Genomic DNA, 18,795 nt, shown 5'->3' with positions numbered 1-18,795 from the left:
TAAATACAAGTGGTGAGGGAGCATTCTTTTCTTGTGCCTGGTTTTAGAGGAAAAGCTTTCAGACTTTCACCACTGAGTATGATATTACATATGGACTTGCCATATATGGCCTTTATGTTGACGTGTGTTCCTTCTATATTGAATTTTCCAGTTTTTTTAATCATGAAGAGACGTTGACTTCTGTCAGTTTTTTTAGATGATCACGTGCTTTTTTTCCCTTCCAATTTATTAATGTATTGTAGCACATTGATTGCTTTTTGTGTATGGTGAACCGTCCTAGCATCCCAGGGATAAATCCCAATGGATCATGGAGAATGATCCTTTTAATGTGCTGATGAATTCAGTTTGCTAGTATTTAAGTAAGCATTTTTGTACCTATATTCATTGGGGATATTGGCCTGTACATTTCTGGTAGCATCCCTGTCTGGCTTTGGTATCGGGGTAATGCTGGCCTAAAAACATGAGATTGGTAGTGTTCCTTCTAAGATCTTTTGGAAGAGTTTGAGGAGAATTGGCATTGCGTCTTCTTTCAATGTTAGGTAACATTCGCCAGTAAAGACTTCTGGTCCTGGGCTTTTCTTCATTCAGAGGTTCTTCATTGCTGATTCAGTCTGCTTCCTGGTCTGTTTAGATGTTCTGTTTCTTCATGATTCTGTCTTGGTAGGTTGTATGTTTCTACGAATTTCTTCTTTTCTTCCAGATGGCCAGTTTGTTGGTATACAGTGGCTCATAGTAGCCTGTTAGGTTCCTTTGTATTTTTGTGGTATCAGTTGTAATGTCTCATTTTTCATTTCTAATTGTGTTGATTTGGATCCTCTCTCTTTTTTCCTTTGTTAGTCTAGCTAATGGTTTGTCAATTTTGCTTATCTTTTCAAAGAGCGAACTCTTTGTTTATTCTTTCTATTGTTTTCTCATTCTCTATTTCACTTATTTCTGCTGTAATCTTTATTATGTCCTTCCTCGTGCTAATTTTGGGCTCAGTTTATACTACTTTTTCCACTTCCTTAAGGCAGGAGTTAGGGTGTTTTTTTGAGATCTTTTGTTCTTAAAGTAGGCACATATTGCTCTAAAATTCTCTGTTCAATCTGCTTTTGCTTTATCTCATAAATTTTGGTATGTTCTGTTCCTATTTCCACTTGTCTCTAGACATTTATTTCTCCTTTAATTTCTTCTTTGATCCATTGGTTGCTCAGAAGAGTGTTCATATCTATGCATTTGTGAATTTTCCCATTTTCTTCCAGCTATTGATCTCTAGCTTCATACCATGGTAGTCAGAGAAGATAGCTGGTGTGATTTATTTCTTCTTAAATTTGCTAATGTGGTCTCACACATGATCTGTCGCCAAAAATGTTTCATGATCGCTTGAGAAGGATGTGTATTCTGATGCTGTTGGATAGAATGTTCTATACATGTCTCCTAGGTAACTTTGGTCTCTAGTGTTGTTCAGATGCTCTCTTTGCTTATTGACTCACTGTCTGGATGACCTAAGCATTGTTGAGAATGGGGTATTAAACTCCCATTTATGATCAGGAGGTAGTTCGATTTTTAAACTTGGGGGGAACCTCGACAGTGTTTGCCACAGGGCCTTACAGCAATTTGCATTACCATCAACAGTGCACAGGTGTTCCTTCTCTCCACCTCCTGGCCAACACTTGTTAATGTTTTTCCAGTTTTATTGAGGTAAAATTGACATACACCACTATGCACATTTAAGGTATACACCATTACAATGGTTGGACTTACCTATATTGTGAAATGAACACAACAGTAAATTTAGTTAGCATCCCTCATCTCATTAAGAAACAATTAAGAAGAGGAAGCAAAAAAGAAAAACATATACTATTTTTTTTCTTATGATAACTCTTTAGGATATACTTTTCTTAACAAGTTTTATATATATCACCCAAATGTGTTAACTGTAGTCTCCTTCCTGTACAGTGTATCCCTAGTACATATTTATCTTATTACCAGAAGTTTGTCCCTTTTGACCACTTTGATCAAGCTCCCCCTTCCCCTAACCCCTGTCTGTGGTTACCACAAATCTCATCTCTTTTTCTATGAGGAGTTTGGCAGTTGCCGTTGTTGTTCTGTGGTTCCATGTATAAGTGAGATCATACAGTATTTCTCTTTCTCTGACTTGTATAATTTAGCATAATGCCCACAAGGTCCATCCATGTTGTTGGAAATGGCAAGATTTTTCTTCCTTTTAAATGGAGTAAAGTTCCATTGGTATATACGCCACATCTTCTTTACGCATTCACCCGTCCGTGGATGCTTCCGTTGTTCCGTCTTGGCTATTATGAATCATGCTGCTGTGAACATAGGGGTGCTGTTGTGAACGGAATCATTTTCTCCATTTCTTCTTCGGATCATCATTGTTAGTGCATGGACACATTACTGAATTTTGTTTGTTAATTTTGTGTCCTGCCATTTAACTCAGGTGGATGATTAGATCGAAGAATTTTTCAGACTTTCTCTATATAAAATACTGTCATCTACAAATAGAGACAGTTGTCCTTCTTTCCAATTCCAAGGCCTTTTACTTCTGTCTATAGCCTTATTTCTCTGACTAGGACTTCCAATACTGTGTTAAATACAAGTGGTGAGGAAACATCCTTTTCTTGTGCTCGATTTTAGAAGAAAAGCTTTCATCCTTTCACCACTGTGTATGATATTACATATGGACTTGTCACATATGGCCTTTATGTTGAAGTGTGTTCCTTCTATACTGAATTTTCCAGAGGTTTTTTTTTTTTAGTTTTCCAGTTTTTTTTAAATCATGAACAGTTGTTGGATTTTGTCAGTCTTTTTAGATCATGTGCTTTTTTTCCCCTTCCATTCTATTAATGTAATATAGCATATTGACTTATTTTTGTGTATGCTGAACGGTCCTTGCATCCCAGGGATAAATCCCAATGGATCATGGTGAACGACCCTTTTAACGTGCTGCTGAATTCAGTTTGCTCATATTTAATTAAGCAATTTTCAGCTATATTCATCGGGGATGTTGGCCTGTACATTTCTGGTAGCATCCCTGTCTGGCTTTGGTATCAGTGTAATGCTGGTCTCACAATATTAGTTTGGTAGCGTTCATTGTAAGATTTTTTGGAAGAGTTCAGTTAGAACTGGCATTGAGTCTTCTTTAAATATTAGGTAACATTCACCAGTAGAGCTGCTGATGTATAGCTATTCCTGCTGTTGTATTCTTTTGGGGGGTTTTTTTTGGCTACCATTTGCTTGAAATATCTTTTTCCATCTCTTCCCTCACAGTCTCCGTGTGTCTTTAAAGCAAATATAAATCTCTTATTGGCAGCATATCATTTTTCCAAGTTTTTTATCCATTCAGCTATTTAATGTCTTTTGATTGGAGAATTTAATCCACGTATGTTTAAAGTCATTATTGATTGGAAAGGACTTATTATTGCCATTTCCTTCATTTCTTCTTGCTGTGGTGTAGACTCATTCCTGGTTTCTTATCCTGTTGACTGTTTTTTTCTGATGTCTTTTGGAATCCGTATGCTTGACCTCTTTATCATGTTCTTTTGTGCAGTTACTATAGGTTTCTCCCTTTTGGTTACAATGAGTCTTACATAAAATATCTTAAAATTATAACAGCTTATTTTAAACTGGTAACAACTTAACTTTAATAGCACTCCTAAACTTTACACTTTCTCCTCCCCTCCACACTTTAGGTTGTTGATGTTACAGTTTACATATTTTTTCTCTTCTGTTAATACTAACAAATTATTGTAGTAATTGTTATTTGAGTTATGATTATTGAGTTATTTTAACTTTTAAACTAGAGTTTAAGTGCATTAAGCACCTCCTTTTCATTGTTACAGAATCTAACTCTTTGACTATATACTTACCATTTCAGTTAGTTTTACACTACCTTCTTATTGTTTTATGACGTTAATTGGCCGCATTTTACTTCCATTCAGGGAACTCCCTTTAGCATTTCTTGTAAGCAGGTCTAGTGGTGACAAACTCCCTCCACTTATGTTTGTTTGGGAAAGTCTTTATCTTCTTCATTTCTGAAGGACAGTTTTATCAGGTGTAGAATTCTAGGTTGATCAGGTTTTTGATTTCAGTATTTTAAACATACCATCCCATTCTCTCTAGGCCTGAAATTTTTCTGTTGAGAAATCTGCCTGTTACCTTATGGGGATTCCCTTGTATGTAACTTCTCTCTTTCTCTTGCCATTCTCAAAATTTTCTTTAATTTCTGCCAATTTAATGATAATGTGTTGTAGTGTAGCCTTATTCAGGTTCAACCTCTTTGAGGTCCTTTGTGACTCACAGATCTGGATGTCCATTTCTCTCCCCAGGTTTGGGAAGTTTTTGACCATTACTGCTTTAAATATAATTCCTGTCCCTTTCTCTTTTCCTTCTGAAATTTCCTTCTGCCATCATGCAGATATTGTTTCTTTTGATGGTGTCCCATAATTCCTGAAGGTCTTTTTCATTCCTTCCCCCCTCCCAACTCAATAATTTCAATGTCTTGCCTTCTAGATCACTGATTATTCTGCGTGGTCAAGTCTGCTTATGAACCTCTCAATTTAATTGCTCAGTTCAGTTATAGTATTTTCCTGCTCTAAGATTTCTGGATTTTTTAAAAAATTTATTTATTTATGTTTGGCTGCCTTGGGTCTTCGTTGCTGCACGTGGGCTTTCTTTAGTTGCATTGAGTGGGGGCTACTCTTTGTTGAGGTGTGCAGGCTTCTCATTACAGTGGCTTCTCTTGTTGTGGAGCATGGCCTCTAGGTGCACAGGCTTCAGCAATTGTGGCTCGTGGACTCTAGAGCGCAGGCTCAGTAGTTGTGGTGTGTGGGCTTAATTGCTCCGCGGCATGTGGGATCTTCCCAGACCAGGGGTCAAACCCATGTCCTCTGCATTGGCAGGCGGATTCTTAGCCACTGCACCACCAGGGAAGCCCTGGATTGTTTTTAGTGGTTTTCATGTCTTTGTTGAACTTATTTGTTCATGCATTGTTTTCCTAACTTGGTTTAGCTGTCTGTGTGTTTTTGTAGTTCACTGAACTGCTTTGAGGGTTAATTTGAATTATTTGTCTGATTGTTCCTAGATCTTCATTTCTTTAGGGTTAACTTTTGGATCTGTATTAGTTTCCTTTGGTGGTGTCATGTTTACCTCCTTTTATGTGATCCTTGATTCCTTACATTAGAATCTGTGCATTTGAGTAAGCGGTCCTCTCTTCCAGACTTTACAGGTTCCCACTGTCAGAGAAAAGTTAATCACCGGTCAGCTCAGTCTGGGCTGCTGGGCATGTCTGCTGGTGATATTCTTGGGCAGGTGGTGCTTGCTATCTTGGTATATTTTTGGGTGTGACCGCTGCCAAGTTCTGAGGTTCAAGGGGTGGGTGCCACTGGCTGAAAACAGTTGCATAAAACTGCTGGCTTGATTCTCTGCTCAAGTGAGGCTAGAGGATGGGCTCTGCAGTTACCTGAGTTCTCTGGTCAGGCTTACTAGGCAGTCAGGATTGGGTACTATACACAGCAAAGGTGGACCTATGAATTAGCTTCCCTGCTCCGGCAGGATAGCAGGACTGATCTCAGGGCCTGCACAGCTTGTTTTCCGGAGACCCGAATCAGGTGACTATGTACTGAATTCCCTGGTCAGGTGGGGCCAATGGTTTTACTCTGCAAAAACCATGGGATGTGCTGTGTCAAGCTCTACAGCAAGCATGGCTGTTGGATGGGCTCTACAGCTTCCGTGTGCTCTAGTTAGGTTCCCTATGGGTAGGCTGAAGGCTGTATTCAGGAATTGGTGGGGCTGCAAATGTTCCCCTGTTGGGGCACAGTGGGAGACCCAACCGCAAGGCCAGTAAGGCTCTTTGCGGTCTTGACTCAAGTCATCCTGTGCCCCAAGTTCTCTGGCTGAACAGGGCCACTGGATTGCTCTACAGACTATCAACTCTGCCTACTGATCCTCTACTTGTGCTGCTGGGCTGTGCAGCTTCCAGGCATTCATGCCAGCCTTTCTGGTTAGGCAGGGCCAAGAGCTACACCCAACCTGCCAGCTGGCCTGTGGCTAAGCCCCCCTGCCTGGATTGGGGCAGAACAGGTTCCACAACTACTGAGGCTCTTCATTTGAGGGCCTGAATCAGATAGACATGTACCTGCCAAGTTCCTGGTCACATTGCTCCACTGACTTGGTTCTGCAGATAAGCAAAGCTGCTCTTGGCACTTGGGCACTGCAGGTATGAACTCAATCTCTCAAGATCTGAATGCTGGTGATTTTAAGCCTCTCCGCCTTCTCCATCACAGTCAGATTCCCAGTGGTCAACCCCTGAAGATTCTCCTGCACCCTCCATTGGAGACCAGAATAGCAGCTCCCACAAAGCAACCCACAGTGCTGGGTGTCACCTGGCCTCTTTTTTTTCCACGACAGGCTCACAGCAAGGTGCTGCTCCAGCCTGCTGGGGGGAGGGGGGCGGGGGGGGGGGGACAGTGCAGTCAGTGTGTATCCACTCCTCTTAACCATCTAATGTGGTCTGTCTTGGTCTCTGTGGCACTGGGAGATGCTTAAGCCTCATCTCCATGGCCTGGAATTCCCTCAGTGGCAGCTTGTCCATGAATAGTTGTTAGCTGGCCTTCTTGTGAGAGGGAGCAAAGTCAGGAACAACCTATGTTGCTACCTTGGTGACATCACTCTCTCTAAAATACCTTAGTATATGCAGAATGAGTCATGATTTGTATTACAGCAGTGGTTTTCAAAGTGTGGTCCCTGAAGCAGCCATAAGTATTTTTACAGTATTTAAAAACGTATGTGGTCAGTACCTTGCTTGAAAACTAGCTTAACAATAATGACATCTCTGGCTTTTATCCTAAAAATACTAGAAGGTAAACCTAGTTTATGGTTTCTCAATTTTGGGAGTTAGAATAACCAGTTATCACAAATATATTTTCATACCAGCAGCAAAGCCAAAGCAGCCCTCTCACACTAAAATGAAAAGCAAGGCATAAAATAGTTTCCCTTGAACATAATATTGTAAAATTAAAAGTATACTAGGGCAAAGTCCTCATGCCACTATTTGAATTCAGTTAAATTCAAAAAATAATTATAAGTGATTTACCCATAACTTCCTGAAGCAAATATTCAGGACGTTTCGGAAGAGAATATGGTTTACCAAGTTACACATTCCATTTGACTTCTATCTCTGTAACTTGTTTGCTGGGATGATCCTGGATAAGCAGCTTAATCTGATTTGGTTATGTCATCTATAAAAATAAGTGCCTACTCCATTGCCTAACTAACAATAGGTACTTATCACATAAATGTTAGCTTCTCTTCCCTTTCTTACTGCTTTAAATCCTTAAAATGAGTTCACTTTATGGATAGTTCCAAAGATTTCCTTCATCCTTAAATTTTTTAATTTCCTTGATAATGACCTTTTCCAATTTTGTTTCTGTTGCCATTTTTTCCCCTCTTCCAGTTAATTCTGAAACAAAGTATAAATTTAACAGGGCTTTTCCTGAGCCCTAAACTGCGTTTTTCTTGTCTATTGAAAACTATTAATAGTTTGTCTTTTGGCAAATAAATCCCCAAATCAATATCCTACTGTCTTTTGGCATGTATCCCTTCCCCCACCAAAACAAAAGAGAAATCCCTCATCTGGAGATCATAGGCTCAGGATAGCAAAGAGTAATGAGTAAATATATATATATATATATATATATATATATTTTTTTTTTACAAGAAAAGATACTCCTGCAGGTCAAGGGTAAATTAAACTCCCCACTGGAGAGGTTTCCTTATGAACACAGGCCTTAACTTCCTGCCTATTACTGCCAATGTATCCTCTCCCCCAAATATTCTGAGTTCTTTAACCTTGAAGTTAAACTCTGGTACACAGTCGACCCTTGAACAACACAGGTTTGCAGTGTGCAGGTCCACTTATACACAGATTGTTTTTCAATAAATAAACAGAACAGTATTACATAATCAGTGGTTCGATGATCTCTGATGTGGAATTATGGATATGGAGGGCTAACTGTAAAGTTGTACGTGGACTTGAGACTGTACAGAGGGTCAGCTCCCCTAAACCCTCATTGTTCAAGGGTCAACTGTATTTGAATGGTACAGTTCCACTTGAAAGATGATGTTTGAAGCTGCTATTACATAATTCTTGGCATCCAGTAGCCAGTTGAGACAAAAAGGAATATGGGTCCTTCTAATATAATATGAATATGATTAGCATTAAAAAAAATCACTTGGGATATAAGTCGAGGTATTTTTTATTTATGACATATGTACATACGTACAAAATTGGCTTTATCCAATACATCATCCTGCATAGTATCTTAAAAAACAATACCATATTCTGGGAGTAAAAATCTAAGTTTCTTAATTTATGTATAACCTAACATCTTTTAGAACACAGAATATTACCAATTTGGCTTCACAGAACACAAATTCCTGTTTAGAATTTTTTCTAGCCAAGGAACAAAATAAATTCAACAACATCTTAAATTAATTTAGCTGACCCTGAGTATATTACTAATTTCCATAACTTGAATTAATGTATATAATACACTTTCATCTGTACTGTTATCTACTTATATTTATCATACTTCCATTTTGTCTATATCCATTCATCTCAATTTTCTACCTCATTAATCCTTGAGAGAAAGAACAAAGAATGGGGAAGTAATAATAAGAAATTCAGAGGAGAAAACTACAGGTAGTAGCTCAAACTTTTCCACCCAGAAGTCTGGGGCCCAGCTCTAAGTCCAGGGTTACCTGATAAACTTAATAACAAGACGATATTGATCTGAGTACCTTCTGTCAATTGAGGCTGATGTAAAATTACTCTTCCTGCATTTCTTCCTGTTCTCTTTCACAACACTTAATTAAAAAGTATACAAACTGAGCTTCCCTGGTGGTGCAGTGGTTGAGAGTCTGCCTGCCGACGCAGGGGACACGGGTTCGTGCCCCGGTCTGGGAGGATCCCACGTGCCACGGAGCGGCTGGGCCCGTGGGCCATGGCCGCTGAGGCTTGCACATCCGGAGCCTGTGCTCCGCAACGGGAGAGGCCACAGAGGTGAGGGGCCCGTGTACCGCCAAAAAAAAAAAAAAAGTATACAACTTATCAAATTCAGTAAGTAGTTCTGGGAGCACTTCAAAAGAAAAGAAAACACAAACATGACCAAAATAGTAGTGGCAAAGAACTGTGTTAAAGCTAGGTTGTCCCAAGATGCTTGAGGGTAAAACTCCCCAGCTCAACTCTCCCAAAAAATGCTAGTGCAAGAATTATAAGGAAACAAGCAAGAAAAGGACAGGGCAGCTGGATGATTGGTGAAGGGAGCCGTGGCCTTAGGTTGATGACCAGCATATCTCATACAAAATACCAACAGTAAAAGACCTCCTGGCTCACGCTGCCCTGGTGTGTGAGAGGTAATGAGTTACTTTTCTTGCCCCTTGTACAAGAGGGAAATCCAAGAATGAAAAAGTAAACAAGAGGCTGGGAAAGTTGACTGTGGAGTCAGTCATGCACTGATGCCTACATCTCTCTTCTTTCTCTCATTACTTTTAATGACACAGAAGACTGAATGACAACTATACAGTGCATAGAAATTAACACATAACACAGATGGAAAATTAGTACTTAATCTTCTCATCCTCAGGTAAAAAAAATAGAAATCAAACAAGTACTTGAAATATTAATACAAAGCAAACATTACATGAAATGACAGCACAGGATAACAGCTTCAATACCTTAAAAGATTTTATAAGATTGTGCTGATTCTTTTACATCTAAAGAATTATATAGAAGAGTAAATAAAAATTAAATTATGTTTATATAAGAAACTATCTTCAAAAAGTTATTTGAACTTTCAAATATAGAGTTCAAAAGTATATGATGAACTATTTTTGATTTGTATAAATCCCAAAATGGTAAAATATATTATCTGGGGGAAAAAGAAGCTTTCATTAAATACAAACATAATGGACTAAATAAACCAGGTTCACTATAAAACAGTTTCTTGGAAAACTTCCATAAAAAGTAAAGGCAGAATGGCACGAAGTTAGAAAAGCTGTGTTTAAGGCAAACTAAGTAAGTAACCTTAAAGTAAGTCATATGATCCCATAAACAACAAAGTAATTTCCTCTCAAAAATTTCTCTATTACAGTCGGAGAAATGAATTAAAGCAGAAATAATGGCTGTTGTCAGAGTTACTTGGAAGCACTGAATACCATTATGCAAAAAAACCCAAATGCTTCTAATTTAAATATGCTTGACTCATTTGCCCCTTAGTTGTCATAGAGCAATGAAAAAAATAAAATGCATTATCCCAGTGTTCATCGTACAGTATGAATGTGAAATGCTGAAACATTAAAAAAAAAATGGAATTTTTCAGGCTATGTGTATAACATGATAACCAAAAAGAAAATGATCGATTCTGTTATTCTGGCCTATGTTAAAAATATGCATAGACAAGTGCACCATCTCCCTACAAGTAGGTGTGTTAGAGTCTCTTGTTGAGCACACGGCTTAGCATCAGACCTGTGATCACATGGACACACGAAAAGCTTCCAAGACGGACAGGGAAGAGATTAATCATGAATTAAAAGAAACAATGCTTTTAAACAGTGTTCGGTAAACATGTTCTTTAGTCAACTATTTCTTAAAAAACAAAATAATCAAGTACATATCATTAAGTTAAATATCTTAGCACATGAATTTGCACCTTATAAATCTGGTGTATCAAACTGTCCTATAAAAATATTTATATATTTTTTGAGAACTATGGTACGTGCAATTATATAATCAGAAAAAGGATCTGTTTCTTTTCATCTACTGGAATGACACCATGCCTTTCTAAGAAAAAAACTGCAGCCCACAGGAAAATGATCAAAACAGCTGGACTGACTGAAGTTGTCCAGTTTAAGAAGGGACTGTCTCTTCTCCACCAGCAGCTCAAAGTTAGCAAGTGTCAGTATCCCAGGCCAGCCTTCTCACATGGTCCCGGGGGACAGGCGCTGTTTATACATGCCTGCTACTGCTTTGGCTGCACTGTAGATCATCTGCCGACGAGACATGCCAGTGAAAGTCATATGCCAATCAGTCCGGCTGACATTGAGTAAGCTCTTCTCCAGGACTTCGCCCACTGTCACCAAAAGGCCCGACCACCTCAGACTGTAGTCCTGGGGAGTTAGACTTTGAGCCTAAGGAAAAAAGAAATCGATATTTTAATACATTAAAAAACATCACTGGAAGTAGTTATGTCATAAGTGACATTTCAAAGTCTCTCAGGTTACTTCTCATAGAGATTATGACAGACCCTGAGAAACACGGCTATGCTGCCAAATGTATGAAGTTACAAGGCTACAAAAAAAACACAAAACAATATTGCACGCATGGACTTGATTTACAATGTCCACACTAAGCTCATCTTGTTGTTTAAATACAATCTAAGTCTTAAAGCTAATGACTCTATCTAACAGAGCTCAGTGTCAGAGGGCCTAAGTGTCAGTTCTATATTCAGTGTCACTTCAGGTTAATAAGATTAGTGCTAAAATAGAAATGTTATTTTATCTTTTTACAGTAATAAAATTCCTTACAATTACAAGAAAGAGAGATAATACTGCATATATTAAGGCTTCAACCCTATCAGAAAAGAATTGTTAAATTAATCTGCAGAAGAGTATTCCTGGAAACTTCATTTATGTGTGAATAAGTTAGTACCAATATATATCAAATAACATCCAGTCCAGGAGAGAGCATCAACCACTGTTACATCACTTGTACTTGACCCAGCCTACATCTGCTCCATGGCAATCATTTATTCACCTACACAGGAATGAAAAAATAAACCCACTGCCTGATATCCAAGAATGATAGTTTTTTGGCTTTAGGGTGGTAAGTATAGTCCAGAGGAGTATACCCATATGTAGAAAGGATCCATGCAGTGATTCCCAAATGTGCTATATATTACAATCGCCTGAGATGCATTTTTTTTTTTTTTTTTTTAACAAAACCACTTTTCATGCTCCACCTAAGGCCAATGAATTGGAAACTCACAGATGGTTCCAAGAGAAAGAGCACAATACTTATAAAATAGTTTCTGAGAAATTTTGCTGGGGAGCCTGCTCTGTCTTCCCTTCCACAGGGTACACTGCACTATCAGTATTCTACTATGTTTTAAAGAGAGATAGTAGATAAACCACTATGGTCCTCAGAACTGTGTTTCTCAAGTGCGATGTGCACATGAAGCATCTGGGGAGCTTCTAAAGTTGCAGATCCTAATCCCATAGCCTTAGGTTAGGGCCCAAGAGTACTTTTTTTTTTTAAGACTAAATGGGCAATGCACAAATCCTTTTTTTCCACTTTTGAGATAAAACTGACATATATCACTATTTAAGTTTAAGATGTACACCACAATGGCTTCACTTCCATTTATTGTGAAATGATTACCATGATAATCACCCCATATTTAGATACAATAAAAAGAAGCAAAAAAAAAAACCTTTTTCTTTATGACAAGACCTCTTAAGATCTACTCTCTTAACAACTTTCGTATAGCATACAATAGCGTTAACTACAGTCACCATCCTATACATCATATCCTCAGTACTTATTTCTCCCGTAACTGGAAGTCTGTACCTTATGACCACCTTTCTCCTACCACCCTTCCTCAAGCGTGCATTTTTAACAAGTTCCCAGGTGATGATTATGATGCTAGGCCTAGGATCATACTTTTGAGGATCAAAATACTTGACATTATCAGCTAACATCTAGAAACTGGGTTTTTAATTGGGGGAGGAGGGATCATTTACATTTGTTTAACCAGCATAAACTGTATAAAAATTTTTCCTGATTTTCACTAATATATTGATATATGCTGATTATAATCCCCTTAAGGGCTGATTTCTAGTCTCTTAAATTCTCTTTAAAAATTTCAACTACAAGGGAACACAGAATTGAACATCTTGCAGTGGATAAAACAAGAAACAGCGTAGAACTGAAGAGCAAGGACAAGAGGAAGGAATCTCAATACCTATACTTTTGTATCTCAACTTTGTACCTTGTGAAAGAAATGAAATGACAGCAGAAATGGCAAAACAAAAAGCAAACGACACTCTTTGAATACCACTGTTCACAGTTAACCACATTAAGAGCCTGTGTGTACTTTTCCAGGCCTTTTTGTCCTATTCATTTATATACATTTTAAAGTATATATGGCTATATGTGTGTGTGTATATATATGGATACTACATGCAGTTTATTTTCACTTAGCAATGTCACAGACAAATTTGAATATTAGTATATATACTTTTGATGCTTTGTTCCTTGAGCATAATGTCTGTTTCTTTCCAATATATATTTTTAAAACAGAATAAAAATTGTCCTTGCAGTGATCAGACATCTAGCAAAAGAGTCACCAACATTTTCTGAAAAGGATCACGTAGTAAATATCTTAGGCTTTGTGGGCCAGACAGTCTCTATAGCAACTACTCAATTCTCCTGCTGTAGCGAAAAAGCAGCTGTAAACAGTATGTAAACAAACGGGCCCAGGTATGTTCTTTACAAAAAAACACTTCTTTACAAAAACAGGGGTCAGGCCAGATTTGGCTGTAAGACTTTTTTCTTTTTTTTTTTTTTGTGCTAGTCCCTGATTTCAAGCAATGTAAGAATGACAGTGACAGAAGCAGCCTTACAATTACAAGGTTCCTAATGTTTTACCATTAGATCTGATTTTTGCTTTGACTTTCCAGTATACACATACCCTTCTAATCCTAATTAGCTAAGAGTTATTAGCACGGTTGTAATTTCTTTTTTTTTTCTTTTTAATTTTTATTGGAGTGTAATTGATTTACAATGTTGTGTTAGTTTCAGGTGTACAGTGAAGTCAATCAGTTATACATGTATCCACTCTTTTTTAGATTCCTTTCCATTATAGGCCATTAGAGAGTACTGAATAGAGTTCCCTGTGGTATACAGTAGGTTCTTATTAGTTATCTATTTCATATATAGTAGTGTTTATATGTCAATCCCAATCTCCCAATTTATCCCTTCCCCCCTAGCCCCCCCTTGGTAACCATAAGTTTGTTTTCTACATCTGTGACTCTGTTTCTGTTGTAAGTATGTTCATTTGTACCCTTTTTGTATATTCCACATATAAGCTATATCATATGATATTTTTCTTTCTCTGTCTTACTTAGTATGACAATCTCTAGGTCCATCCATGTTGCTGCAAATGGCATTATTTTGATCTTTTTTATGGCTGCATAATATTCCATTGTACATGTACCACATCTTCTTTATCCATTCATCTATCAATGGACATTTAGGTTGCTTCCATGTCCTGGCTATTATAAATAGTGCTGTAATGAACATTGAGGTGCATGTATCTTTTCAAATTATGGTTTGCTTCCGGATATATGCCCAAGAGTGGATTGCTGGATCATATATTAACTCTATTTTTAGTTTTTTAAGGAACCTCAACACTATTCTCCATGTGGCTGTACTAATTTACATTCCCACCAACAGTGTAGGAGGGTTCCCTTTTCTCCACACCCTCTCCAGCATTTATTATTTGCAGACTTTTTGATGATGGCCATTCTGACTGGTGTGAGGTGGATCCTCACTGTAGTTTTGATTTGCATCTCTCTAATGATTAATGATGTTGGGCATCTATTCATGTGCTTTTTACCCATCTGTATGTCTTCTTTGGAGAAATGTCTATTTGGGTCTTCTGCCCATTTTTTTTTTTGGGGGGTTGTTTGTTTGTTTTTTATATTGAGCTGCATGAGCTGTCTGTATATTTTGGAGATTAATCTCCTGTTTGTCGCTTCCTTTGCAAATATTTTCTCCCATTCTATGGGCTGTCTATTCATTTTGTTTATGGTTTCCTTTGCTGTGCAAAAGCTTTTAAGTTTACTTAGGTCCCATTTGTTATTTACCCATTTTCATTACTCTAGGAGGTGGATCCAAAAAGATATTGCTGCAACTTATGTCAAAGAGTGTTCTGCCTATGTTTTCTTTTAAGAGTTCTATAGTACCCAGTCTTACATTTAGCTCTTTAATCATTTTGAGTTTATTTTTGTTAGAGAATGTTCTAATTTCATTCTTTTATATGTAGCTGTCTAGCTTTTCCAGCACCACTTATTGAAGAGACTATCTTTTCTCCATTGTATAGTCTTGACTCTTTTTTTTTTTTTACATCTTTATTGGAGTATAATTGCTTTACAATGGTGTGTTAGTTTCTGCTTTATAACAGTGAATCAGCTATACAAAAACATATATCACCATATCTCTTCCCTCTTACAACTCCCTCCCTCCCACCCTCCCTATCCCACCCCTCTAGGTGGTCACAAAGCACTGAGCTGATCTCCCTGTGCCATGCAGCTGCTTCCCACTAGCTATCGGTTTTACATTTGGTAGTGTACATATGTCCATGCCACTCTCTCACTTTGTCAGCTGCTTCATTTACAAATACCTTCTCGCATTCTGAGGGCTGTCTATTCATTTTTTTTATGGTTTCCTTTGCTGTGCAAAAGCTTTTAAGTTTAATTAGGTCCCATTTGTTTATTTTTTATTTTATTTCCATTACTCTAGGAGGTGGATTGAAAAAGATCTTGCTGTGATTTATGTCAAAGAGTGTTCTGCCTGTTTTCCTCTAAGAGTTTTATAGTATACGGTCTTACATTTAGGTCTTTAATCCATTTTGAGTTTATTTTTGTGTATGGTGTTAGAGAATGTTCTAATTTCATTCTTTTACATGTAGCTGTCCAGTTTTCCCAGCACCACTTACTGAAGAGACTGTCTTCTCCATTGTATATCCTTGCCTCCTTTGTCATAGATTAGTTGACCATAGGTGCATGGGTTTATCTCTGGGCTTTCTATCCTGTTCCATTGATCTATATTTCTGTTTTTGTGCCAGTACCATACTGTCTTGATTACTGTAGCTTTCTAGTATAGTCTGAAGTCAGACAGCCTGATTCCCAGCTCCGTTTTTCTTTCTCGAGGTTGCTTTGGCTATTTGGGGTCTTTTGTGTTTCCACACAAATTGTAAATTTTTTTGTTCTAATTCTGTGAAAAATGCCATTGGTAATTTGATAGGGATTGCATTGAATCTGTAGATTGCTTTGTATAGTATAGTCATTTTCACAATATTGATTCTTCCAATCCAAGAACATGGTATATCTCTCCACCTGGTCGTGTAATCTTTGATTTCTTTCATCAGTATCTTACAGTTTTCTGAGTACAGGTCTTTTACCTCATTAGGTAGGTTTATTCCTAGGTATTTTATTCTTTTTGATGCGATGGTAAATGGGGTTCTTTGCTTAATTTCTCTTTCTGACCTTTCATTGTTAAGTGTATAGGGATACAAGAGATTTCTGTGTATTAATTTTGTATCCTGCATCTTTACCAAATTCATTGATTAGCTCTAGTAGTTTTCTGGTAGCATCTTTAGGATTTTCTATGTATAGTATCATGTCATCTGCAAACAGTGACAGTTTTACTTCTTCTCTTCCAATTTGGATTCCTTTGGATTCCTTTTATTTCTTTTACTTCTCTGATTGCTGTGGCTAGGACTTCCAAAACTATGTTGAATAACAGTCGTGAGAATGGACATCCTTGTCTTGTTCCTGATCTTAGAGGAAATGCTTTCAGTTTTTCACCGTTGAGAACAGTGTTTGCTGTGGGTTTGTTGTATATGGCCTTTATTATGTTGAGGTAGGTTCCCTCTATGCCCACTTTCTGGAGTTTTTATCATAAGCAGGTGTTAAATTTTGTCAAAAGCTTTTTCTGCATCTATTGAGATGATCATATGTTTTTTATTCTTCAGCTTGTTAATGTGGTGTATCACACTGATTTGTGGAAATTGAAAAAACCTTGCATCCCTGGATAAATCCCACTTGATCATGGTGTATGATCCTTTTAATGTGTTGTTTGATTCTGTTTCCTAGTATTTTGTTTAGGATATTTGTGTCTATGTTCATCACTGATATCGGCCTGTAATTTTCTTTTTTTTGTGATAACTTTGTCTGGTTTTGGTAGCAGGGTGATGGTGACCTTGTAGAATGAGCTTAGGAGTGTTCTTTCCTCTACAATTTTTTGGAAGAGTTTCAGAAGGGTAGGTGTCAACTCTTCTCTGAATGTTTGATAGAATTCACCTGTGAAGCCATCTGGTCCTGGCCTTTTGTTTGCTGTTAGATTTTCAATCACAGTTTCAACTTCAGTACTTGTGAGTCATATTTTCTATTTCTTCCTGGTTCAGTCTTGGAAGGCTATACCTTTCTTATCTGTCCATTTTTTCTAGGTTGTCCATTTTATTGACATATAGTTGCTTGTAGTAGTCTCTTATGATCCTCTGTATTTCTGTAGCATCTGTTGTAACTTCTTTTTCATTTCTAATTTTATTGATTTGTACCCTCCCCTTTTTTTCTTGATGAGTCTGGCTAAAGATTTATCAATTTTGTTTATCTTTTCAAAGAACCAGCTTTTAGTTTCATTGATCTTTTCTATTTTTTCTTCATCTCTATTTTATTGGGTTGGCCAAAAAGTTCTTTCAGTTTTAAGTAAAAATAAGACACAGTTTTTCATTTTCACCAAGAATTTTATTGAACAATGTATTTACTAACCGAATGAACTTTTTGGCCAATCCAATACTTATTTTTGCTCTGATCTTTATGATTTATTTCCTTTTGCTAATTTAGGGTTTTTTTTTTTTTTTTTGGTTGTTCTTCTTTCTCTAGTTGCCCAACAAGGTGGAAATTTTAAAAAGTTATGAAGACATAGGTGAATAAAGTAAATTTTGATTGGGATGAAACAGAGGAAACAGGAGATTCACAGAACTTATCCCAGCAGGGTGGAAATCTTCAGATGGCCATTAAGAAACAGGATGAATAAAACAGACATAGGTGGGATTAAAACAGGTTTTAACACAGCACTACCAAAGGTTGAGTGGGACTCCCTGCTGGTTCCCCAACACTGAAGGGCCCCAAATAAGTCTGCTCTATTTATCCTAGTTAGGAGAAATTTTAAAAGTCTGAAGGTAGAAATGACAATGAGAAATTTAAGGAGCAATGAATTGGGGCAGTGACTAGGCAGATTAATCAAGATAAAGACTGACAAATGGGCCAAAACCCCTTGGCTCAATCCCTAGCTGGGGACCCAAAGACTTTTGTACAAGAGTGAGTAAAATGGTCAGGAGTGGAGAAGAGAAGTTTCCCTTGAGCTGTGTTACCAAAGTCCACTAGTGAAGGCCTGATGTGTGCTACAATTAGACTGAAAGAAAGTAAAAATGTAATGGTTGATAGGATTATGAAAGTTGACACTTCCCCTACCTAGTATTACAAAACCAAAACCCACTGATGAAGTCTCAATGGGGGCTACAGTGAGGAACATAAGTGATGATGGAATTACAGTATAAGTTTGTAGGAGACTTGGTGTGTTTGAACTGGTTTCATGTGAAGTGATGGTGTTTTTTTTCACCTGATTATATTTTGGGGATGGACACTGTATCTCACTGGGGAACGTTTCCCTTATCTAGTATTGTAAAACAGAAGGGATGGAAAGCCACCCTTCAAGCATTATTAACTGGACATGCTCTATGGAACCAGTAAGATTGTCTGAGCCTGCAGTGTGGAATAGAAGTTGGAGTGCTGGTAGGGACAAAACTCTCTGCGCCACAGCCCTATGTGGAACGTAGACTGAGGCTTATGGCAAAAATCTGTGAGTGCCTCCCAGCAATGACTACTTGAACTTCGAACTACAGAATTTCCATTTGAGGCATGTTTACTACCTAGCCACTGGACATTATTAAT

General features: G+C 37.7%; 1 protein-coding gene across 2 annotated transcripts in view; it reads right to left on the bottom strand.

Annotated features, from left to right (window-relative positions):
* Window positions 1-8,237: 8,237 nt before the first annotated feature.
* PRRC1 (proline rich coiled-coil 1) overlaps window positions 8,238-18,795 on the bottom strand; it is a 43,681-nt gene continuing 33,123 nt past the window's right edge. For both annotated transcript variants that reach the window (XM_030869745.2, XM_060296166.1), the window contains one exon: window positions 8,238-11,187. In XM_030869745.2, the coding sequence (XP_030725605.1) occupies window positions 10,978-11,187 (210 nt within the window). In that variant the 3' untranslated portion in view covers window positions 8,238-10,977. The remainder of the gene's footprint in view (window positions 11,188-18,795) is intronic.

Source organism: Globicephala melas, chromosome 3, assembly GCF_963455315.2.
Source record: "Globicephala melas chromosome 3, mGloMel1.2, whole genome shotgun sequence".
NCBI lineage: Eukaryota > Metazoa > Chordata > Mammalia > Artiodactyla > Delphinidae > Globicephala > Globicephala melas.
The sequence above is the reverse complement of the archived record's forward strand: the minus strand, read 5'-3'. Positions and strand labels throughout refer to the sequence as shown.